Raw genomic sequence first — 26,686 nt, 5'->3', positions numbered from 1 at the left:
AAAGCTCTCGAAAGCGAGAGACAACAGTAATCAACTTTGTAAAGACGTGGATCTGATAGAATATCATATACGTGATAAACGAACACCCTGCAATCTCACCGCAGGTTATAGCAACAACTTGAAATCACGAGTAACGAATTCCACGGATCCTATGTCTTCATAGATGACATATATTTAGCGCTGTCTCCTAAAGACACGGATCTTTTAGACTCTCATATACGTGATAAACGAACAGCCTGCAATCTCACTGCAGATAAGCATGAAATCACGAGTCAGTTAAGAAATCCCCGGATCCTATGTCTTCGTAAATAGCATTTATTTAGCGCTGTCTAATATCTTGCAGTTAATCCGAGCCGGTGAACCTAAGCAAATGCCACAGAGCTAGCATATCCAATGGCATATGAAGAAAATTCTCCTAACGGCTCAGAATGATCATAAAGAAAATCTCCATTCAGTATATTTGAGTTTTTCCCTTCATGATCAAGATTAACATCTCATGAAGCAGAGAAACGCTATAAAGGCTTTAAGACCAATCTTTTAGCGAACTGCAGGAGTCGTGCAGGCCCGTCAACACTTTTAAACTCTGATTTCTGTCATGAAGTTCTGATCTACGTGTACATTTGTTAATAAGATAGCCAAGGGCTCTTCCATTCATGCACTTATAGACCATAATAGAATCATAAAGAATGTAAGCCAAAAACGAAGTTACTTTGTGTAACATTTTTTCATGCATACGATTATTACTTATATTTTTTCTTGTTCTGCATTTCGGCGTACATTTTTTTACTTTTCCTTCATGATGTGAAATAGCACTGTTGTCCCGCAACTAACATTAAGTTTACGAGTTAAGAAATTATTTCGCTGTTCAACAAATGTTCATTTAGTTCCTGCTTAAGACATGTTGCATAATAACTTATACAGTACATATTAGTTCGAAGTGAAAGAAAAAAATAAAGAAAGCATCTTTATTCCACCTTAACTGTCGGTGATGCGGAATATTTTTTTCACCGTGCTTTTCATAATTTGACGAATTTCTCGATATCGCCAGCAGTAAACTACAGGATTTAACGACGAATTGAGAAGAATGAAAAAAAATGTCAAGTAATGAGCCAACCAAAAAGTAATTTTGAGTCTTGTCTGTTGTTAACAATATTGTACAGCAAAAATGCGGAAAATAGCACGCGACAAAAATTACATAGAAATACACAGTATTAAAAGCGGACTTTTTCTCCCGGAATAGTTCCATTGCTTGCGCATTTTGTTGCTGAAGTTGACTGTGGATTTGATTCTGATGATGTCTTACAGCTCTGTAAATGCGAACGTACGCTACTGTTGTCAAGAGAATTCCAAGAAATCCAACAATCACAGCCACCATCAGGGCATTGCGTGTATTAAGCGAAACGTGCAGAGAAGCAGCCCCACTACTTGTGAGCCAAACTGATACTAAGGCTATTATGACGCGCTTTGAAGTGACAAGTTCCCGGTATCGTAGGTGAAGAGTAATAGCTAGGAGTCTATCGACAGCAATGGCGGTTACATTCAAAAATGATGCGCAAACGAGAAGAAATAAAGAGAAATAACAAACAGTTAAAATTGTCGGACAGCGTAAGTCAAAGTTATGACCTCCATCCGCTGCCATCCTAAGCACCACTGCGAGCATCAACTGGGCAAACAATCCCACGGCAAGATCAGAGACAGAAAGACTCAGGAAGGACTTCTTTATATTAGCGGGCATCGATGAGGCTTTCCACAGGGCGCGAATAACAAGAACATTTCCAAACGCTGCCACGGGAGAAAAAACAAAGTGTAACACAGACAACGAGGACACAGCAGTCCCATGAAACTGCACAAGTTGCTCAAGTCTCTTCAAATTGTAATCGCAGAACTGTTCGGCCATGGTGAGCTTAATGATTCAGATCTAGCGATATGTTTCACAATAAGTGTGGTGCCCCTATTTGTTTATAGCTCTAATGAGAGTCACAACCGACACCTGTAAGCAAACTGCATGAATTAAATAAGGAATTAATACAACTGCATACTGCGTTTCAGTGTGTAATATGACCTTAAATAAGTTCGCTTTATTGCTTTAAACACGTACCTTTGACATCTTTATGCAAATTTGGTAAATTTTCCGACAGAGTAAACATTTGTCCACGGTTCGTTTCTAGTTCCCCCAAATACATGCCGTCTATTCGTAACTCTCTTCAAAACGTAGACACTGATTATGAGCGGAACATTAATAGATAAACTGACGATGTGTTCCATCGAAACATGTCTTTTATACGATCTAAAAACTGTTGTTGTCGTTTTTTTAAAATAGAGAATATTATTTGTTTCGCGATAGATGAAAGTAAAGGTACGATTATGGAAGGTTAAAATCATTAAAGACCCTTTTTTGGCGTTTTTTCATTAAAAGTCTCTTTCATAATTTAACTCCTGTATCAAGTCATTATACCGCTCCCGTCAGTTCGGTTACATCAGGGACTCCGTTTATCGTCGAGCATCTGCTCCTTTTGTCACTCATGTGGTTTAGCTTGTAATAAGTGGAATCACTCACGTTCGGCTTGTGACTCCATGCAGTAGAATTTTTCTAGACCTCAGGCGTGTATCCGAGAAATGAAATCCGGCCATGATCATTTGTCGGTAAATATAATAAAGAGCAAGTCTCCCTTATTTCGAGATGGGAGGAGCTTAAAAAATGAACATCAATGAAAGTCTACGTGAACAATCATTGCTAATGTTGTTTTCAATAGGTCTTAGTTTTTTTACTCAGTCTTTTATACAAGTTAGCATCCTTCGAAGAGAAATCCTTAATTTGGTGGCACTAATGCCAACTCTCCCGGATTATCCGGAAGTCTCCCGCATATGGAACGAATCTCCCGGCCTCCCGTACGGGTGACTAAACCTCCCGGATAAAAGCGCGACTTGGCGTTTTATTTGCATAATAGGCTAGTATTTCAACTCAAATGTTCCTTAAATTTAAGAAATATTGTGTCATGGCTGCATTTGCATTCCTGCTTTAACCAGTCTGCCACAAACTTTGACGGAAACAAAAGAAAATACGCTTTTGTCATCATTGCAATATAAACGACTTTCTGATTGGACAAACGTTCAACCCATTAAAAAGCAGGACAGATAAAGCTCCAGTGCTGTGCGAATTTTGTGTCAACGGGGGGGGGGGGGAGGGGGTAAGTGCATCAATTTTGTTTAGGGGGGAGGGTAGGGTGATAAATGGGGGGGGGGGGGTGCTCAGAAGAAAAAATCTCCAGATTTCAGATCTTTAGAGGTTGGCATCTCAGAACTGATATGACGGTTATTAACTTTGAAAAATATTATGAAGCTGCTAATCCACATATGCAAATCAGGCGGCATATATACTGCGCATGTGCCGAACGTGACACAGATATTATACAGAGAAATGAATATTATTTTCATAACAATTCAATAGCGGCCGGTTAAAAGACAAAGAGGCTCTGTATGGGATTCTGTGAATTTCTTGTGGGAGAAAGTCCAAAAACATGGAATTGTCTTGGTGGAACAGTGGAAAGAACTCTGCGTTGTCCTGGCTAGAAGCGAGTAAAAAGAAAGCAAAACAAGTGATGGAGTTTAGGTTTTAACTGAAAAAAATGAGACTTTTATATTGCGCCAAAACTGACTGCACAATACACGGTTTTAGCCCCCTTTTTTAGCCCATTAGTATTCTGATTACGGGTTCTCTGCTAAAAGTGGAGTACAAACTTTCATCGTTTAAACTACCTGTTCCTTTCTTAGATGTAACGAGGTTGATTCTATTAAAAACAAACAGTTTTGTTGCAGCGCAATGGAGTTGCGTGAGTCTTAGCACAGGGCACCCACCCAAACTATGTGGCTAATGTGTAAGGCTCTTTCTGGTTTATAACTAACGTTACGTTTGTTGAGATCACGAATTCCTCTTAAATTGAAGATAAAACTTTCATTAAAGCAACCATTTTTTCAATAAACTGAATTAAGGCTTTTCCAAAGGTTCGCGGAGATACTTTTAGGGAAAAAAATCTATTTTCAGCCAAATTAAAGTTGATTATCAATTTAACAATTTAAAACAGAAAACTGAAATCTTCAAAACTGCGCAAGAAAATGAGTAAAATAACTTTATAAATGAAAGTTAACTAACCATCGAGGTATGACAATTTCAAAAAGGCGTGAACTCTCCACTGACCTGTTCGCGGAAAAGTGGTTCATCCAGAAGCTTCTATTTCTCATTCGTATTTTTTTGTTTCCATTGGCCAGAGTGTCATACATTACTTGTCGAGAATTGTCGTTGACATTGGAAGGATTTTGCCGTCCTGAAAAGCCCTAGAAGAAACCAAAGTCCTTGGACACAAACAGAGCGAAGCCAGGACCACAGAAGAAGGGAAAAAGAAAATTTTGTAATGACAAAAAGAGAGTACTCGCAGACAGTGGCAAGAACTCCTGGTTCGATCGATAATGAACTTCACAAATCGGAGAAGAATCAAGTAAGGAACTACGCGGTGCTCCACTTTCCTTTAGTTTTGCCCATTTCTGGCTTCACCACGCGTGCACAGAAGCAAAACAGGGAGAACTTAAACCAGGCGCGTAGGTAGGGTTTCGATAGGGGTGTTCGTTGAACCCCAAATCTTGCTGAGCGCCGGTGGTGCTCTTACTAGGGGGGTCAGCGGATCAGTTGATTTCACGTTTATGTTTTATATTATTATTTATGCCTCGTTTTTATTTACTCCTTCAACAATACATACATACATACATACATACATACATACATACATACATACATACATACATACATACATACATACATACATACATACATACATACATACATACATACATACATACATACATACATACATACATAGATGCATACGTTTATTGAAGCTCCCTTTACAGGGCTTTTCAGCCACAATATTATACAATTACAAGATAAGAATAAAATGTAATAACTAATGAGATTAACTACTAATAGCCTGCGTGGCAGGCGCTAGAAAGAGGAAGGGAGAGGGGAAAATTGGGCGCGCGAGAAACGCGCGGCGCAAGGGAGAGGGGAAAAGGAAGCGCCTGCAGCGAACCCATTGTTTATTTCGTCTTTCTCGTTCGCCGGCGAACGAAAAATCGCCATTGGTTCGTTTTTAATTATGCGTCAATCATTGCCTGATACGACCTTCTGATTGGTCCAGATGTTTTGGAAGCCATTTGAGACTAAAAATCAAGATGGCAGATGCACTCGAAAGAGACAGGGAAGCCAAGTTTGAGCAAATCTTGCTGGAGTTAGAAGATAAAGGTCGCAAAATAACCCTGAAAGATGAACAGAGAAAAGCGGTGAAACAACTGTATAGAAAGAAAGACTTGGTGGCAGTTTTACTGACGGGTTTCGGAAAGAGTCTTATCTTCCAGCTGCTGGTGTTATTAGAAATAGAAATCGCAATGGCCACACTCAAAGTGCTTCTGTGCTAGTAATTTGCCCTCTTACTAGCATTATTAACGACCAAATTTTTGAAGTGGAGAGTATGGGTCTATCTGCGTGTAATTTGTCGGAAAAGCTCGCTGATTTAACAGTACAGTCAACTCTCTCATAGCGACCACTTCTCGTAAGCGACCACCTCCCGTAAGCGACCACTTCGTAAACAACCGTTTTGTTTCTCAGTTAAATACTGTTTCAAAAGCTCTCTCGTAAGCGACCACAAAAATTTCTCAGGGACCGCAACCACTTTTTATGCCAGAAATTTGACATATTCTTTTGTTTTCTGTTTCCGGTAAGCGACCACCCAACATATTCGCGTATGATCTGAGTAAACAATTACTCAGAAGTAACAAAAGTTCAATTTTCAATGACGCTACCCTGGACAACTGACAGTTTACAGACAGAGAAGATTACTATAATTAGATCTGTAGGTAAATGAGAATTGTTACAGTGATCTGTTCCAAAATGTTACACAAAGTTTTGTCAGAAGAATGAATAGATGTGAAAAAATCAAATAAATTAGTTTCTATTTGCCTAACTTTAGCTGCTAGGGTAATATTTTTAGGTAATTAATTTATCAGTCCAGCATTAGGCTTATTTTGTTGATCTTTCCCGTAAGCGACCACTTTGTCGTGCCCCAAGGGTGGTCGCTTACGAGAGAGTTGACTGTATTTATTTTATTGCACTCGATGGATTTCTGCCAAATAATCGCCTTGTCATCAAAATTCTCACCCATTCGCTGTTGCAGAGTAATCATTGATTTGTGGGACATACAAACACCCAGGTGGTTTAACCGCCCAAAGTCCTTAAAACTAACACACTGTGGAAAAGAATTATCGAAATCCTGTACGTAATAGCGTAACTCTTTTCGATCGGCCATACCGCTTAGTGTTTATCCATTATTTCGCGCACTCTGGGTTCCTGCGAAAGTAAGCAATATTTCTATTGGCTGGCATTTGACAAGCAGACGGTCGCAAATGTTGGTCGTTTGCATATTAATAAGGGGGCGAGACGAAATAAACAATGGGTTCGCTGCAGGCGCTTCCCATTGAAGGGAGAAGGGAAAATTGGGCGCGCGAGAAACTCTAGCGCCTGCCACGCAGGCTAAACTACTAAGAGAAATAAAGATAAATCAATTTTATGTTAGCAACATATTTACAAGTCTCCTCTTAAAAGTACCAGAGTTCACTACTTCTTTGAGGTCTTTGGGAAGTCTGTTCCAGCAGGTAGTCCCTCTATAGGCAAAGGATCGCTGCCCAGTTTTTAATCTGCATCTCGGCAGATTTAAATCTTTGTTATATTGTGTATTTCTGTCATGAAGTTCTGATCTAAGTGTAAATTTGCTAATAAGATAGCCAGGGGCTCTTCCATTCATGCACTTATGGACCATAATAGAATCATACAACAATGTAAGCCAAAAACGAATTTACTTTGGGTAAATATTTTTCATGCATACAATAATTACTTATATTTTTTCTTGTTCTGCATTTCGGCGTACATTTTTTTACTTTTCCTTCATGATATTAAAAAGCACTGTTGTGCCGCAACTAACATTAAGTTCACGAGTTAAAAAATTATTTCGTTGTTCAACAAATGTTCAGTTAGTTCCTGCTTAAGACGTGTTGCATAATTACTATACTGTACATATTAGTTCGAAGTGAAAGAAAAAAATAAAGAAAGCATCTTTATTCCGCCTTAACTGTCGGTGATGTAGAATATTTTTTTCACTGTGCTTTTCATAATTTGACGAATTTCTCGATATCGCCAGCAGTAAACTAGAGGATTTAACGACGAATTGAGAAGAACGAAAAAACATGTCACGTAATTGGCCAACCAAAAAGTAATTAGAGTATTGTTTGTTGTTAACAATATTGTAGAGCAAAACTTCGGAAGATAGCATGCGACAAAAATTACATAGAAATACACGGTATTAAAAGCGGACTTTTTCTCCCGGAATAGTTCCATTGCTTGCGCATTTTGTTGCTGAAGTTGGCTGTGGATTTGATTCTGATGATATCTTGCAACTCTGTAAATGCGAACGTACGCTAATGTTGTCAAGAGAATTCCATCAAATTGAAAAATTGCAGCTACCATCAGGGCATTGCGTGTATTAAGCGAAACGCCAAGAGAAGCAAAGCCACTACTTGTAAGCCAAACTGATACTAAGGCTAGTATGACGCGCTTTGAAGTGATAAGTTCCCGGTATCGTAGGTGAAGAGTAATAGCTAGGAGTCTATCGACAGCAATGGCGGTTACATTCAAAAATGATGCGCAAGCGAGAAGAAATAAAGAGAAACAACAAACAGTTAAAATTGTCGGACAGAGTAAGTCAAAGTTATGACCTCCATCCGCTGCCATCCTAAGCACCACTGCGAGCATTAACTGGGCGAACAATCCCACTGCAAGATCAGAGACAGCAAGACTCAGGAAGAACTTCTTTATATTAGCGGACATCGATGAGGCTTTCCACAGGGCGCGAATAACAAGAATATTTCCAAACGCTGCCACGGGAGAAAAAACAAAGTTTAACACACACAACGAGGACACAGCAGTCCCATGAAACTTCAAAACTTGTCCAAGTCCCTTCAAATTGTAATTGCAGAACTCTTTGGCCATGGTGAGCTTAATGATTCAGATCCAGCGATATGTTTCACAATAAGTGTGGTGCCCCTATTTGTTTGTAGCTCTAATGGGAGTCATAACCGACACCTGTAAGCTAACTGCATGAAATAAGGAATTAATACAACTGCATACTGCGTTTTGTATAATATGACCTTAAAAAAGGGCGCTTTATTGGTTTATTAAACACGTCCTTTTATATCTATATGCAAATTTGGTAAATTTTCCGACGGAGTAAACATTTGTCTACGGTTCGTATTTCGACAACAGCTCCTACTTCATACATGCATGTCTTTTATACGATCTAAAAACTGTCTTTGTCGTTTTTTAAAACAGAGAATATTATTTGTTTCGCGATAGATGGAAGTAAAAGGTACGATTATGTAAGGTTAAAATCATTAAAGACCCTTTTTTGAGCGTTTTTTCATTAAAAGTCTCTTTCATAATTGACTCCTGTATCAAGTCATTATACCGCTCGCGTCAGTTCGGTTACATCAGGGACTCCGTTTATTGTCGAGCATCTGCTCCTTTTGTCACTCATGTGGTTTAGCTTGTAATAAGTGGAATCACTCACGTTCGGCTTGTGACTCCATACAGTAGTATTTTTCTAGACCTCAGGCGTGTATCCGAGAACTTGAAATCCATCATTTGTTCAATAAATAAAGAGTAAGTCTTCCTTATGTCGAGATAAGAGGAGCTTAAAAAATGAACATCAATGAAAGTCTACGTGAAAAATCAATACTAATGTTGGTTTCAGTAGGTCTTAGTTTTTTTACTCGGTCATTCATACAAGTTAGCATCGTTCGAAAAGAAATCCTTAATTTGGTGGCAACAGAACTGATATGACGCGTACTAACTTTGAAAAATATTCTGAAACTGCTAATCCACATACGCAAATCAGGCGGCATATATATTTGGCGCATGTGCGGCACGGACACAGATATTATACAGAGAAACACTCTTATTTTCATAACAATTCAATGGCGGCCATATTGAATTGCAATGCATTGTGGGGCGTCCATTTTATGGCCGGTAAAAGACAAAGAGGCTTCTAATAATCTCGTACCCAGATCTCAGTCGGTTCGGGAATGTCGCGGGAGATATGGGTACGAGATTGGCTTTGTATGGGATTCTGTGAATTTCTTGTGGGTGAAAGTTCAAAAACATGGAATTGTCTTGGTGGAACAGTGGAAACAACTCTACGTTGTCCTGGCTAGTTGCGAGTAAAAAGAAAGCAAAACAAGTGATGAAGTTTTGGTTTTAAGTGAAAAAAATTAGACTTTATATTGCGCCAAAGCTGCCTGGACAATACACGGTTTTAGCCCTTTTTTTTTTAGCCCATTATATTCTGATAACGGGGTTCCCTGATAAAAGTGGAGTACAAACTTTCATCGTTTAAACTACCTGTTCATTTCTTAGATGTAAGGAGGTTGATTCTATTAAAACAAACAGTTTTGTTGCAGCGCTTTGGAGTTGTGTGAGTCTTAAATAAATAAAATAAAAAGCCCATTTCCAAGTTGCCGTAAACCACATTATGAAAGCGCAAAGTTGCAAAGTGCAAGGTTTTTATTATGAAAATTAGTTTTCATTCATATGCAAACAAAACTAATTTTTATAAGAAAAGCTTTGCACTTAGCCTCGCTTTCATAATGAGGCTTACAGCAACTCGGAAATGGCCTATTTACTAGCATGAAAATTTTCAAGCTGAATCTCACAAGGGGTGCTGGGGGGGGGGGGGGGTCCATGATAGTTTGAATTTAGAAGGAATTGTGTAGGAAGAAGAAGCTCTGCTGATTAGTCTATTCCATTTACAAATCCATGTAGTTTTTTCAAAGTTTAACCCTTTAAGCCCTAACACTGATCAGCATCAAATTTCTCTTTGTAATATTGATGCTTATTCAACCCTTGAGGTCATGAGAATTGAGGATATGATCACCCAAGGTGAATTTTCTTGGTATTGTAATAACTTCTCCACATTTCTTTTATAAGAAAAGTATGGGGACAAGATAGGAGAATTTGTTCTTTTATATTAGGGATTAAAGGGGTTAAAACTTAATCTATAAAATCTCTCCTCTGCAGTTTATTGGCGATGCGTACATGCGTCCTCCATACAATACCTTGAGTAGTTCTAAATTTCTGAAGTATTCCAACTGTAACAAAATAAAAAATAAAATCTTGCTTTTGTGTGGCACTTTATGTTCTCATTAATCGAAACACGTGCACGGTCTTTCTATTTCTGGAAATCACTTTGCTCTAGCTACAAGGAATAATTATTGTTGAAAAAAGCTAATCTCGTACCCCGATCTCAGTCGTCGGTTCGGGAATGTCAAGGAAATTATGATCAGCCTTACACAAATTTGTTTGTTAGTGTTCTAAGAAAACTTCAATGGTAAACGCCCTTATTTTTGGTCACCTTTCCCTGTCTGCTCAAACTATGATTTTGAAATTATCGTAAATGTCAGTGTCAGATTTGCAGAAGGTCCATTGACTTAGATAATAAACATTTTGTACTTATTTGTTAATATGCATGTGAGATGCTCTCTGCCAAAGAGTATAAAAGTTTCTTTTAGATTATTTTATATTGACGGTAAATAAACCTTCCGCTTGTTGATGTTGATGTAGTAAATGCATGTCTATCCGCCATGCCTTCTTACTCTGCTCACTCACTCCACCAATGCAACCGTTGTACAGAGGCACAAAGTATTTGCATTGTATAAGTATCTCATTTATGTCTTTGCAGCAAGTAGCCATTGTTTCTTCCTTAGGCCATGGGGAGGGGAGGGGGGGGGGGGGGTCAGATTCTGCTACTGTAACCGTTAGGGAATAAATCGTCCCAAATGTTCCTTCGCTGTGGTGTTCCACAGGGAACGATTCTTGGGCCCCTTTTATTTCTATTATATATAAATGATTTGCCTAATTGTCTCCAGCATTCCCAACCAAGGATGTACGCCGATGGTATTACTTTTGCTGGTAGTGATTTTGATGAAATAAATAGTAGGGGTATTAATCTTGATTTGGTGAGAATTCGTGTGTGGCTTGCAGCCAACAAACTAACTTTAAATATGACAAAGACAGAATTCCTTCTGATTGGTTTCCGAGCAAAGGCTTCTAAATTTTACAGCGAATCCTACTGCTAATATCAACCAGTTTCCGATAAAACGAGTCTCGACTGTTAAATCCTTAGGTTTACACATTGATGAAAATCTTACTTGGGAGTGTCATATCAATGAGCTTTCTAAAAAGATTTCTTCTGGTACTAGCGCCATTCAACGTATTAAGTATTTGGTCCCATATAAGACTTTACTTTCCATTTACAATTCATTCGTCCAACCTCATCTCAATTACTTCTGTTCGGTATGGGGATCCTGTTCTGAGAGTCTTTCTCAAAAGTTACAAAAATTACAAAATTGCGCAGCACGGGTCATAACATTTTCAAATTGCAATCGTAGTACTGATGAATTGTTGCGGATGGTAAATTGGGTTAAACTGGACCGTCAACGCCTTTTTAAGGCGGGGAGTCTACATGAAAACCGTTTTCACGCCGCTTAAAATCGGTTCAACGGAAATATCTCGTTCGCGTTTCAAGCAAAACAAAAACCCTATGCTCATTACACAAATCAATGCTTTGGGGTGTTTTGTAAATTTTTGGGTTAATTTTTAGGTATATTTAGGAAGAGATAGTTTTTCTCAAAAGAGAAGTAAAGAAAAGAAGAAATAAGAAATATTGAAGATTTAGTGCAGTTTTAAAATTAAAATTTGTAGTTAATAATTAATGGACGGATACCAAGTTGGTCCACTAGCAACCTGGGGTGCTCTTGCGTGGGTATCAACTGTCTGTTAGTGTTCCAAAAATCATTTTCTTTCTTCTATCCCTTCCTTAAACCTCTGAAAATTCCATCCAAATTTATGTGTACTCCCACCTTAATAAATCAATAATGATGTACAAGATTGTACTGGTGCCTCCTTATACAAAAGTATTTTCGCACAGTTTATGACTACAGTCGAACCTCTCTTTGCGACCACCTCTCGTTAGCGACCACCTCTCATTAGCGACCACTTTTCCGAAATACCAAAAGTTTTCAGGTCAAATCGCTATAGATGGAACCTCTCGTAGGCGACCACCTCTCGTAAGCGACCACCTCCCGTAAGCGACTACTTTAAGAGATGATCGTTTTAAATTTTCAATTGTTTTTAACCTCCCGTAGGCGACCACTTGACACATAATCTCCTGTATCTCTCACAAGCGGAAATTGAAAAATGTGTCGCTTTAACATATTGGCCACATCATTACAGCGGACGTCGTAAATCTCACAGTCTGCAGAAGTGTTTACCGATATAGCTTTTGAAACAATTGACAAAATACGCATGCACTTTACTTCACACTGAAAAACACTTTAATCAGATTGAATCCCTTGTAGGAAAGAAAAGCTTTCTTATCTTTTATCTTTATTATCTTTTTGCTTATGTTCCGTTCCCTGAAAATTTAGACAGCGCTACCTAAAGTAAGAAAAGAGTCAAGTTTCTTTCACAATAATTGTCTCAATCGCTGTATTAAGTAATTTGTGAGATAAAAACCATAATCACCATAGACCCTAAGATTTTTTGCGTAGAATAATTTTGGACCAGTCTTAATATACCTGTAGCTAAGAAAAGTTATTACTATGGGTTTCGATAAGCACTGGCAAAAGGGTTAGGTCTCCGCAATTACCATATGTAAATTACCCGAAATTAAGACCCCCTATGGTCTGACCTCTGGTAAGCGACCACCTCCCGTAAGCGTATATCCTTGACATTATGGGTGGTCGCTTACGGGAGGTTCGACTGTATGCGGGAAAAGCAGATTTTAGCAAGGTCTATTGGAATCCAAAAAGAAAATTGGCGAGAGTCGGGCATTTTTTTTTTGATAATTCAGCAACAATTATTCTAAAAGGTAGTAAAATACAAAGCAACGTATGGCGTTTTTTATCCAAATTAAAGCTTTCTTAACTCTGAAAAATGCATGGTTACCCCCAATTTTCGTTTTAAACACCAGGAGCACTTGCCAAGTTCTGATAGTTTTAAACCACGGAAAAATATCCCAGTATCAGTAGGCACCACCCATAGGAAATCCGAGTATCTCGAGATGCGCAGAACGTATACGCAGTAACAAAAACAGGCACCGCACTCTCGCACAGTATCATGAATACTGACCTATCAGGAACTCAGACTACACAGCATCGATCGTTTTGTAATAAATTTCTACTTAGGTTTTCTGGGCACATGTTTTATTCTCAGATGACGTTATGTACTGTGCCGCCTGCTTTCAGAGCCCTCTCCAACATTTATCTTTTTCTGGAACTTTGCTTTCTCCGAATGACCCACCGAATCAAAATTGAGATTGAGCAGCAACGAAACGGAATTTGTATTCTAAGTCGCCAAAAATAGACAAAAATCCCAAAAAGATACCAGGATAAACTACACATCAAAATATTTTAAGCAAGCAAGAAAAGAAGGAAGGAAGCAAGGAAGGAGAAAATAAAAAATAAATAAATAAAAGGGCTTTTGTGCGTCATTTTACAGCAACAAAAACTAAATACGGATCAGTTGATTTCACCTTTATATTTTATATTATTATTTGTGCCACGTTTTTATTTACTCCTTCAACAATACATACATACGTTTATTGAAGCTCCTTTTACAGGGCGTTTCAGCCACTATATATTAAAATTACAAGATAAGAATAAAATGTATTAACTAATGATATTAACTACTAAGGGAAATAAAGATAAATCAATTTTATGTTAACAGCATATTTACAAGTCTCTTCTTAAAAGTACCAGAGTTCACAACTTCTTTGAGGTCTTTGGGAAGTCTGTTCCAGCAGGTAGCCCCTCTATAGGCAAAGGATCGCTGCCCAGTTTTTAATCTGCATCTCGGCAGATTTAAATCTTTGTTATATCGCGTATTTCTGTCATGAAGTTCTGATCTACGTGTACATTTGTTAATAAGATAGCCAGGGGCTTTTCCATTCATGCACTTATGGACCATAATAGCGGAGCTCTCGCGCGCGCCGCAGGCGCGCGCAGCGGAGCCCCATAGCTAAGAGAATTTGGTAACCCGTGAATGCGAGAAAATTTGGTTTGGTTATGACGTCACTTGTGTCCGTCCATGCGACCGTCCGTACGACGTACGCAGCGCAGCGGTTGTTTCGCCCGAAAGTCTATTCGCCCGACGGTATATCGCCCGGACTCACGTCGATTAGAGCGATGTTTTAAATAATAAAATGGAAAACTTACATTAGAATAAATAACTATAAGGCCTACACGATAAAACGAGGGATGTAAAATCAGTAAAAATTGTTCAAACAAACTAAAAGAGGTCCTTACGTTGAGGTGCCGAGTTTCTCCGAGATGTTAGGGATTTACCTACAAGATGATTGATTATGATTTCAAGACAAATAGCTGCATGTCGACTTGTAATAAATATTATTTAATTGATTTATTTTTGTCAGCGGGAAATTTTACCGCGAAGTGAAAACTTTGAACTAATTATGAAATCCATATGGTATTTGTGAATACGGTGTATTTCGTCGTGCGAATCGACGCAAGTTCTATTCTGGCGAAACGCTTTCGGGCGAGTCGACTTTGGGGCGAAACAACCACAATTAGTTAGTACCACAGGAAAACTCAGATTGTGTGAAGCTGTGCTGCAATCGTGCCGAGACCATTGTTTGGTTAGCGTCTTCCTCTACTAACTATGGCGGGAAGTTGCTTTTAAGAAATACACAAAGACATTTTGAAGACAACAAAATACAAAGTCAAGTTATGTAGCCGACAGCGGGAGAAACAGCAAGACGATTAGCGGCGGGAGAAACAAATCGACTTACACATCATCAGAACTTTGAAGTGGAACCATCTTACTCCGACCCAGCGCGACGAATCGTTGAATTTTTCCTCTTGAAGTGAAACGTTTCGCTCACTTGATGTTGTAAAACGAATGGAAAATCAGGAATTAGAATAAAAGGACTGGTTATTCTCAGAAGAGGCGAGTATATTCATGTTATTTTGTTGACAAAACTTTGCTTGTTTGCTGTCTTGCAAGAACTTGTTGTTTTGCAGTGTTGACACGCCGTTTACTGCTAAATAGTGCTTACTTCCCAGGATTCTTTTGAGCTCACTTTTTTCGGTCCATGTTCATTATTTCCCTTGGAGTTTTATTTTCTAATCTACTCCAAATTTTGCCTTCCAACAGCGGGAGAAAGAGTATAAATACGACTCGCGGCCGGTGGGAGTAACAGCAACCGAAACTTGAAGTGAACTCATTTTACTCCAATCCGGCTTGACAAAACGTTGGATTTTTCCTCTTAAAGTGGAATGTTTCGCTCACTTAGCGTTGTAAAACGAACGAAAAAATCAGCAGTGAAATAAATGGACTGGTTATTCTCAGAAGAGGCGAGTGTATCCATGTGATTTTGTTGACAAATCTTTGCCGGTTTGCAAGATATTGATTTCCTGCACTGTCTGACACGCAGTTTAGCTTTTAAATACTGCTAGTTTTAGAGCAGTCTTTTTCCCCCTTTTTTCGGGCTTTTTTAAATTTTTTTTCCTTAGAGTTTTATTTTCTAATCTCCTCCAATTTTGCTTTTCAACAGCGGGAAAAAGAGCAGGGCAACTAGCGGCGGGGGAAACATGGACTCTTTTAGAGGCGGGATAACATAAACAGCGGCCAAAGAGAAATCATTTTACTCTGATCCGATCGACGCGACGAAACGTTGCATTTTTCCCCTTGAAGTGAAACTTTTCGCTTATTCAACGTTGTAAAACGAACGAAAAATCAGAAATGGAATAAAAGGACTTGTTATCGATCTCCAAAGAGGCGAGTATGTTATTTTATGTGATTTTGTTGACAGAACTTTAATTTGCTGTTTTGCAAAGTGTTGACACTGCAAATTGTTTAACTTTTGTAAAAGCTACTGCTAACGCCAGAGCAGTCTCTTGTGCTCATTTTTTGGTCCATGTTTGTTATTTCCCTCGGAGGTTTATTTTCTTATCTCATCCGGTTTTGCTGCATTTAAGAAAATTTGATTCTCAGGTAAAAATATAGTTAGTCTAACAAACGTCTTGCAATACACTGTGAAAACTAATGACAAGTTTTTTCTCGCATATATTTCTATTTTAACATTTATTTGTGGCAATCTTTACAGAGAACAAACACAAATACTTAAAAGAATAGGATATAAGGGCAAAGATTTAGATTTGTGAGTATTATTATATTTATTCGCTTGTTTGTGCAAATTTTTTAAAGATCGTTGTTTAGTTTATTTCTGTACTGATTGCTATATATAACACAAGTTCGCCTTGAAAAAGAATAATAACAACAGAAAAAAACATATATCAATAGGAAGCTATAGGAGGAAGTACCCGTCCTGAATATTTACCTTCAGTGTACATACATGTAATATTTTGATACTTGATTTTGGACCCCCACTCGCCTAATCATGTAGCTTAGAATGCCTCTTTTACTGAAATGGGTTTTTGGCTTCAAAAGGATACCTCACTACGTTGTATAACAGGTAGTATATGTATTCACATAAAGCCGACTATAATTTAAAGTTTGATTTTGAAGCGGCAGGGGTATTTTGCAGAATGCTGAATGCCGAATTCATAGAAGTCCTTTCATGGAATGGCTGCCATAACAACAACTTAAAGCTATAAATGTCTGTATAACCAGTGTTTAACCCTAGACAGTTAAAAGAGAAGTGCTTAGACCTAAATAACTTCATTTGTTGCTTAAAGGGGAAGTACCATGGGATTTAATTGACCTCTTTTGTTAAAAATGGTGAAATAAGACCTTCACTTTACTACAAAATAATTCTAAAACAATGAGAGGAGAAAAATCAATTCAATTCTTGACAGGAATGACTCATGATTTGTCCTAGCACATTTTGGAAACAAAAATACGAGAACTTGAAAAACATAAGCTCAATATTTTTGAAGTTTCAATCCATTGCAACCTACTCTGTCCCTGGCCAGAGGCACTAATCAACAGTTTTCTTGCACTGGGGTGATAATTTATAGCAAACCTAGTCACCAATTTTTTTGTTTCTGTTGTCAGACAGACATTTTTCGGTTTTGAAATTACATCAAATTTTCGTGATACTTCCCCTTTAATACTAAACTGTCATAGGTAGCATAAAATGCAACATTCAGCATTCAGCAAAATACCCCTGCCGGTTAAGCAACAAAAAATATTATTAAGGTCTAAGCACTTTTCTATACTATCTAGGGTTAAGCAATTCACCAATAATATTTAACGCAAAGCGTGTGGCACTCCGTTCACATCTAGTGCTGCACCTTTTTTTGCCGGGGATGGTCAAGTTCACTCTCGCTATCATCACTCACTCTCACTAAACATCCCCTCACTTTCACTGCACCATGTTTCACCCACAGCAACAGTGTCGTCTCCATCACTTTGATGATCAGATAAATCAGATTTCAAGTGAATGTCAAGTTCAAAACCATAAAGAGATTTTAACCCTGCAGTCAATAGTAGTAACTCTCTCCAATATTTTTATTGTAATCCTTGTTCTCGGTTTCGTCAGTTCTCGATGGTTGCTTGATTTTGCAAATCTTTGGAGAAATGGAGATGATTTAAATGGTCTAGGTATAATTTAACTAGCTCCTCAGAAGCCACAAAGGTACACTATAGAAGAAAAGTCTGTAATTTCCTTCACTGTGTTTAGCTTTCCTTCATTGAATAATTTTTTTATTTGCGCTCTAGGCATAAAGTAATCAACTGGTTGTGCTGTTTCGTCTAAAGAAGTAGCCAGAGATTCAAAGACACTTTAATTTGTACCTTAATTATTTTTTCTTCAGCCGGGAAAGGGTGAGGAATAATTTTCTGCTCATCATGGAGCCAGCCAACCAATTTTTGCATGAAGCGCACTGCTGCTATTTCTTAACCTTGTAGGACTATCTTTGACAAATTCCATGTATAACTCTCAGACATCATGGTGATCATTTATTTTATGGTAACAAATTCAAGAAAAATAATTATAGCCTGGGACATGTTTTTCGCTGAACTTTCTTATCCCTTCATGAAATTATGATTAGCTGGGTAGAGTTGAAAAAAAAAATGCCTCCTCCCTCTCTGTTACAAATGCCCTTAAATGTAATCTGACAGAACAGGTACATCTTCAATGCGCAATGCTGTCATGACCAACCCTCCATGCATTTCCCTCTATTCTTTATCTTCGGGATTTTCATACTCAGCTAGTCACAGCTATCTTCTAAATTTCTCTGTCTGATTTGTCTTGAAAAATTATATTCCCAGTTTATAGAACTGCTATCGATAATGGCTAGCATCTCCAACTGCAGAATTAGTTCTTTCAGATTCCCCCTGGCCACTGTCTTCATGTGCTCGATGTATCCTGATGAGGTAATCAGAGTCTCCAAATTCTGGACATTTCGGTATCTTGGAACCTGACTTTATCAAACAACATTATCTTACCAACATTATTTGTGATATAGATCACATTTAAAAATGGCTGCAATTGTATTTCTTCTCCAGAAAAATTGATTTTTAAAGACAATCTATTGGTATGTTAAAGAGATTGTACAGTTACAATTAATTTGTATGATGACTGAACATTTTTTTTTTGAAAAAGAAGGTAGAGGGCTAGAACAATATAACTATTGTGCATGGAATATTAGAATGATTCCTTGGCAAAGCAATCAACAGCTATTTATATAAATGTGGTTTATGACATAAAACCACTGCATTCTCTATGCAGTGAATATCAGCCTTTTTATCATTTTAATTTTTAGTAAAGGATTTTTTAAAGTGAAATTTATTAGTTACCGGTAATTATAATGCAAATGTCATTAAATGTTAAGACTCCAGAAAATGCTTGTATTTTCCATTTTAGAGGAGGTTTTAAGTTAAAAAGGGTGATAGAGGGGGGGGGGGGGGGAGCTGGGGCATGTATTTTACCATGGTTTGCAGGATAGCTCATGACGTGGGGGGGGGGGGGGGCAGGAAAAAAATTTTTATTTTAGAACATCATCGGGTGGGGGGGGGGGGGGGGGGCTTCCAAAATATGAAAGGGAGAATTTTATAAATAATCATAGGCCCCCATATGTATAAATACATCAGTGACCAGTGGTACAGTTTTCTAAACCTTATCACCTAGTCTGGTATACATCTTTTTCAGTAACATAAGGAAAAACACTAATATTATTTTCTTTTTCCATTCTGTCCGCTGGGTTTATGTAAAATCTTCTTTATTTACAGCTGTATATAAGAACAGTTTAAACCACTGATTGTTTTGAAGAATGAAGTAATAAAATGCTTTTAATTTGCAATATTTTAAGCAAAATATTAGCTGTACATCATTTTGTGAATTCAGAAGAGGACTATTATATGCACACTCAACTCTCTTTAAGCATGCTTGTACCTTCCATTTTTTTTCTCGGAAAAACCAGATGATGAAAAGTAAAGTAAGAAATATTTTTGCAGAATGCTTATTAAATGATACATGGTAGGTTAATCTTGCTGTGTAAAAATGAATGGGACTTCTCAGATGAGGTGCTATCCAGAAGCTGGAGTGATGTTTGAGGCTGCAGCGGTGTAATGTTTAGCAGTCTAATGACTTCTTCAATTGGGATTTTGCATGTAAAGACAAAAGGTTAATAGGTTGAAGCAAGGCCTGTACTTAAATTGAGAAACCAGAGAATGAAATCTGTAGGGGAAATTTTTGTGGTGAAGAAAGCCCCTTAATTTTCTTCTCAGTATTACCTCAGTAAGGAAATGTGGTCCATGCAAGGTAAAGTAAAACTCTTTGACTTTGGCAGGATTCAAACCCATTACCCCAGGATTTTGATCACTGATGGACCAAATGTACTCACTAGGGCAATGGGAAATTTAAGTGGTTTCCTTCCCACACAGAAATTTACACTCCAGAGATAATTATTATCTGATTTCCCAGTTGTATAATCAGTACTGCACAGCACAAAATTTCATTATCCCTTAATTGTTGTGTTATTTCTTTACTTTACTCCTTGAGTGAACTCTCATGTAGCAACCTGTTAAAAAAACTGCTGGGGATAACTGACCCCATAACTGCCTGATGGGTTTTTTTGGTAAAGATTTTGACAGGGACAGTTGAGGATTTAATTACCCAAGTGTTATTTGATTCCATGTCAAACAATTTGCTTACTTTAAAAACCAGGTAGCAAATGGCTAGGGACTGCAAAAACATTTTTTTCCTGTTGAATAAATTATTAGACTTACGAAATTTATTGCGCTCAACAATTACATAGAAAGAACGTACTCCTTACACAGATTGGAGTCGAGATTGTATGGGACAACCAACTTGATTGCCATGAATGAAAGGATCTTGGGACAATTGAATCTGGCACCCCCTGCAGAATTTTTAGGGGCAGATGATATCATCACCAACTTGGTAAAGGAGGGAGAACCTAGGATTGAGGTCAACAAAATATGCACTCTCTAATTAACAAATCGACGGCAGTTTTCTATGGTCTATACTCTTATAGACCATAAAATGACGTCACAAAATGTTTAAAACTCAAGTGGAACCACGAGCCGCAGGTGAGTGGTCTCACTGCTAAGTTTTGGACATTTTATGGTCTATAAGAGTATAGACCATAGAAAACTGCCGTCGATTTATTTTTTACAATAACATGGAAAAAGTATGAGTGGAATTGGCTATTTTTTTCGTTGAGAAAGTGTGCGCGTTACATCTGATGTCATTTTTATTGTCTGTACTCTTAAATTGGGAAAATTACACTGCATTCTTACATGTAGACGTAGATTAAGTTAAAGTGCACCTAACCCCTAAATTTTTTTTTTCGCTTAAACAAATCCTCCTATTGTCTGGATTATTCCCTCGCAAAAAGACATCTTGACTCTCTAGTAAATCAATATCAAAGGCTGGTGGAACTGAGCACCTAGTTTTGAGATTCTACAAAAACCAAAATAAACAACTCTATGTGTACAAGAATGGCTATCAACCTGGGAAAAACAGAAATTTTTAAAATGAGCTTTTTAATCTAATTTATTGAATTAATCAGCTACAAGTGCAGTATTTCAAAGAAAATAGAAAAATAGCTTTGTGTCATTTGACTTGAAATATTTATCCTGTATTCAAACATTCTCCAATGTGCATCTCCCTCAAACAGAACCTAAACATCAACAAAAAAAATCACTCAATTTGACTAGAAAACGATGAAATTTAAAATATTTTGAAAATCCCCATGATTAATGACTCGTTTTTTAATTGGTCCGCATTTTGAAACGATCTCTTAGTATTGTGCATATTATGTAATATAGCCGACCACATGAATTCATATAACGACACTGGCCTACTATTGTCCGTATTAACTTGCAATTTTAACATTATCTTGATTAAACATCAAAGGTTTCTTTTAGAAAATTGCTCCCCCTAGTACAAAGGTGCGTGTGCATCCATACATAACCTGACAAATATTTGAAGTTAGTCCTTACCTACTAGATTGACAGAGCCGTCGGACCTTTTGCCTTTCGCCGACACAGGAAAACCCCTTCTACTTTTGACATTTATCACACTAAAAATTTTCCTTCAACCCAACTGATCTGCTGTAGAACGGAACATTTTTCACACAGTCACGCAGGAAAAAAAAAAAAAACTTCGATCGCCTCCAAATTTGAAAACTTCTCCTAAGTTTCCTAGCGCTTAAAAAGCTCCTTGATCCACCACGCTGATTAGATGCACCATCCTAAGGCAGGAAGACGTCTAAACACAGCTATTTTTATCCAAATCTCTAGAACAAAGCAAGACAACTAAATTCTCCAAATCGTCCGCCATATTTTGTTTATGAAATTGAAGTTCGCGCGTGTGTACGAAGAATCTGGGTACTAGCAATCTTGGTTCCCACGCGCGGGGGCTCTGGGGACGAGATTGCGACAAATCAGCGCTAAAATAATTGTGCCCCCTGTATTACATTGTCATTGTTTATGGGCAGTTTGCTGCCTATGCACTAAAAGTAGATATAACTGCAGAAAGGATGAGGAACTGGTAAGGTTACTACGTTCATACGATAAGCAGATTTCTATAAATGTTATGAAAAAAATTGGAGCTCCGCTTTTAGGCTTGGCTAAATATATATATTAGAATCATACAAGAATGTAAGCCAAAAAGGAATTTACGTTGTGTAACTTTTTTTCATGCATACGATCATTACTTATATTTTTTCTTGTTTTGCATTTCGGCGTACATTTTGTTACTTTTCCTTCATGATATAAAATAGCACTGTTGTGCCGCAACTAACATTAAGTTCGCAAATTAAGAAATTGTTTCGCTGTTCAACAAATGTTCATTTAGTTCCTGCTTAAGACATGTTGCATAATTACTTATACTGTACATATTAGTTCGAGGTGAAAAAAAAAAAAAAACTGAAAGCATCTTTATTCCACCTTAACTGTCGGTGATGCGGAATATTTTTTTCACCGTGCTTTTCATAATTTGACGAATTTCTCGATATCGCCAGCAGTAAACTACAGGATTTAACGACGAATTGAGAAGAACATAAAAACATGTCACGTAATTAGCCAACCAAAAAGTAATTTGAGTATCATCTGTTGTTAACAATATTGTAGAGCAAAACTTCGGAAGATAGCATGCGACAAAAATTACATAGAAATACACAGTATTAAAAGCGGACTTTTTCTCTCGGAATAGTTCCATTGCTTGCGCATTTTGTTGCTGAAGTTGGATGTGGATTTGATTCTGATGATATCTAACAACTCTGTAAATGCGAACGTACGCTACTGTTGTCAAGAGAATTCCAAGAAATCCAACAATCACAACCACCATCAGGGCATTGTGTGTATTAAGCGAAACGCTCAGAAAAGCAGCCCCACTACTTGTAAGCCAAACTGATACTAAGGCTAGTATGACGCGCTTTGAAGTGACAAGTTCCCGGTATCGTAGGTGAAGAGTAATAGCCAGGAGTCTATCGACAGCAATGGCAGTTACATTCAGAAATGATGCAAAACCGAAAAGAGATAAAGAGAAATAACAAACAGTTAAAATTGTCGGACAGAGTAAGTCAAAAATATGACCTCCATCCGCTGCTATCCTAAACACCACTGCGAGCATTAAATGGGCGAACAATCCCACTGCAAGATCAGAGACAGCAAGACTCAGGAAGAACTTCTTTATATTAGCGGGCATCGATGAGGCTTTCCACAGGGCGCGAATAACAAGAATATTTCCAAACGCTGCCACGGGAGAAAAAACAAAGTTTAACACACTCAACGAGGACACAGCAGTCCCATGAAACTGCACAAGTTGCTCAAGTCCATTCAAATAGTAAGAGCAGAACTCTTCGGCCATGGTGAACCCAATGATATGTTTCACAGTAAGTGTGGTGCCCCTGTTTGTTTGTAGCTCTAATGTGAGTCATAACCGACACCTGGAAGCAAACTGCATGAATTAAATAAGGAATTAATACAACTGCATACTGCGTTTCAGTGTGTAATATGACCTTAAATAAGTTCGCTTTATTGCTTTAAACACGTACCTTTGACATCTTTATGCAAATTTGGTAAATTTTCCGACAGAGTAAACATTTGTCCACGGTTCGTTTCTAGTTCCTCCAAATACATGCCGTCTATTCGTAACTCTCTTCAAAACGTAGACACTGATTATGAGCGGAACATTAATAGGCAAACTGACGATGTGTTTCATCGAAACATGTCTTTTATAGGATCTAAAAACTGTCGTTGTCGTTTTTTTAAAATAGAGAATATCATTTTTTTTGCGATAGATGAAAGTAAAGGTAGGATTATGTAAGGTTTAAATCATTAAAGACCCTTTTTTAGCGTTTTTTCATAAAAAGTCTCTTTCATAATTGGCTCCTGTATCAGGTCATTATACCGCTCGCGTCAGTTCGGTTACATCAGGGACTCTGTTTATCGTCGAGCATCTGCTCCTTTTGTCACTCATGTGGTTTAGCTTGTAATAACTGGAATCACTCACGTTGGGCTTGTGACTCCCTACAGTAGAAATTTTTCTAGACCTCAGGCGTGTATCCGAGAACTTGAAATCCATCATTTGTTCGTAAATAAAGAGCAAGTCTCCCTTATTTCGAGATGGGAGGAGCTTAAAAAATGAACATCAATGAAAGTCTACGTGAAGAATCAATACTAAATAAATGCTGTTTTCAATAGGTCTAGTTTTTTTACTCCGTCATTTATACAAGTTAGCATCCTTCGAAGAGAAATCTTTAATTTGGTGGCAACAGAACTGATATGACGGTTATTAACTTTGAAAAATATTCTGAAGCTGCTAATCCACATATGCAAATCAGGCGGCATATATTCGGCGCATGTGCGGCACGGACACAGATATTATACAGAGAAACAGTATTATTTTCATGACAATTCAATTGCGGCCCTATTGAATTGCAATGCATAGTGGGGCGTCCAGGGTATGGCCGGTAAAAAGACAAAGAGGCTTTGTATTAATCTTGTACCCAGATCTCAGTCGGTTCGGGAATGTCTGACCGTGGGAGATCTGGGTACGAGATTAGCTTTGTATGGCATTCTGTGAATTTCTTGTGGGAGAAAGTCTAAAAACATGGAATTGTCTTGGTGGAACAGTGGAAACAACTCTGCGTTGTCCTGGCTAGAAGCGAGTAAAAAGAAAGCAAAACAAGTGATGAAGTTTTGGTTTTAAGTAAAAAAAAAAAATGAGACTTTCATATCGCGATAAAACTGACTGCACAATACACGGTTTTAGCCCCCTTTTTTAGCCCATTGTATTCTGGTTACGGTTTCCCTGCTAAAAGTGGAGTACAAACTTTCATCGTTTAAACTACCTGTTCCTTTCTTAGATGTAACGAGGTTGATTCTATTAAAAACAAACAGTTTTGTTGCAGCGCTTTAGAGTTGCGTGAGCCTTAAGGTGGCTTACTATAGTTTTTGCACTGTGCGAGTCTTTGATATGCGCGCACGCTACCCATAGCACGCGAAAGCATCACGCGCGAGGAAAATCACGCGAGCTTGCTGAGGAAACCCGCGAGCACAAAAACAAAATGGCGGCTCTGGGAAAAATTTCCTGTTATTCCAGGTGGGTTTCAGAAGTGTGCTTACAGTAGCTAGATCGTGTTTGGGCTTGATAACTGAAAAACGTGTTGTCTAATGGTTGCCGGCCCTTAACAGCCTTAAAGCCTTTGAAGAGTTGTGATTTTGCGCCAAATGTTTGAACACGAACAGCATGCATTCACCAGTAGAGCGCGCGTGCGCGCGCTGGAACCCGGGTTTTCCCAGAACAAGCATGCGCAATGGTCCTCTCACCGTAGGTCGCAAAAACTATTTTTTCTCGCTTTGTTTCTCCAAATCTAGCCGTACAACCTATGTTCAAATTTTTGCTGTTGAAAGAAAACAATAAAACGGAAACGTAAACATTTTTTAGAGAAAATCTGTCAGAAATTTTTAAAGGGATTTTCAAATAAGGCAAAATTTCCCAATTTTGTCATTTGCCAAATTTCTCCTTGACAAAATTTTGTGTTCTTCCCTGTAAATACTTATTTTTGCCCACTTTCCAAATCCTGAAATTTTGAAGTGGGGTCGTGCGGCTAGATTTAGAGCCAGACAACTCTGAAAGGTGTAGTTTCCAGGCCCCCAATAAGACTCATTCTTTTGTATTTAACACTTTTTGAGCATTCTAAATTTAATTTCTGACTCAAAATAATCTATTTTGTATTTACTGTACTAGAAAAAATGTCCAAGAAAATTCCTGTTGGCGTTTTTCTTAAGTTTGATTTAAGGCGTTCTTTCACTCCAGAAAACTGTAGTGAGCCACCTTAAATAAATAAAATAAATAGGACATTTCCAAGTTGCCGTAAACCTCATTATAAAAGCGAGTGTAAAAGCAAAGTTTTTATTACGAAAATTAGTTTTCATTCATATGCAAACAAAACTAATTTTCATAAGAAAAGCTTTGCACTTAGCCTCGCTTTCATCATGAGGTTTACAGCAACTCGGAAATGGCCTATTAACTAGCATGAAAATTGTCAAGCTAAATCTCACAAGGGGTGGTGGTGGGGGAGGGGGGGTCCATGATAGTTTGCATTTAGAAGGAATTGTGTGGGAAGAAGAAGCTCTGCTGATTAGTCTATTCCATTTACAAATCCATGTAACTTTTTTCAAATGTTAACCCTTTAGGCCCTAACACTGATCAGCATCAAATTTCTCTTTGTAATATCGATACTTATTCAACCTTTGAGGTCATGAGAATTGGGGATATGATCACCCAAGGTGAATTTTCTTGATATTATAATAACTTCTCCACATTTCTAGAAAAGTATGGGGACAAGATAGGAGAATTTGTTCTTTTATATTAGGGAGTAAAGGGTTAAAACTTAATCTATAAAATCTCTCCTCTGCAGTTTATTGGCTATGCCACCTCAATACAATACCTTGAGTAGTTCTAAATTTCTGAAGAATTCCAACTGTCACAAAATCTTGCTTTTGTGTGGCACTTGTGTGAAAATTAATTTTATGTTCTTATTAATCAAAACATGGTCTTTCTATTTCTGGAAATCACTT

At 37.9% G+C, this 26,686-nt stretch overlaps 2 protein-coding genes across 2 annotated transcripts; both read right to left on the bottom strand.

The window, feature by feature from the left end:
- Positions 1-6,647: 6,647 nt before the first annotated feature.
- Positions 6,648-23,468, bottom strand: LOC146485212 (melanocyte-stimulating hormone receptor-like). Its single transcript, XM_085103547.1, has 2 exons — positions 22,315-23,468; positions 6,648-6,937 (listed from the first exon to the last, which is right to left on the bottom strand). Exon 1 carries the CDS (start codon positions 23,466-23,468, stop codon positions 22,548-22,550), a length of 921 nt encoding a protein of 306 aa, XP_084959673.1. The 3' UTR covers positions 6,648-6,937; positions 22,315-22,547.
- Positions 7,169-8,211, bottom strand: LOC146485213 (melanocyte-stimulating hormone receptor-like). Its single transcript, XM_085103557.1, has one exon. The coding sequence runs from the start codon at positions 8,087-8,089 to the stop codon at positions 7,169-7,171; it is 921 nt and encodes a 306-aa protein (XP_084959683.1). The 5' UTR covers positions 8,090-8,211.
- Positions 23,469-26,686: the final 3,218 nt, after the last annotated feature.

Source organism: Pavona decussata, unplaced genomic scaffold, assembly GCF_977016875.1.
Source record: "Pavona decussata unplaced genomic scaffold, jaPavDecu1.1 SCAFFOLD_27, whole genome shotgun sequence".
NCBI classification, from domain to species: Eukaryota; Metazoa; Cnidaria; class Anthozoa; order Scleractinia; family Agariciidae; genus Pavona; species Pavona decussata.
The sequence above is the reverse complement of the archived record's forward strand: the minus strand, read 5'-3'. Positions and strand labels throughout refer to the sequence as shown.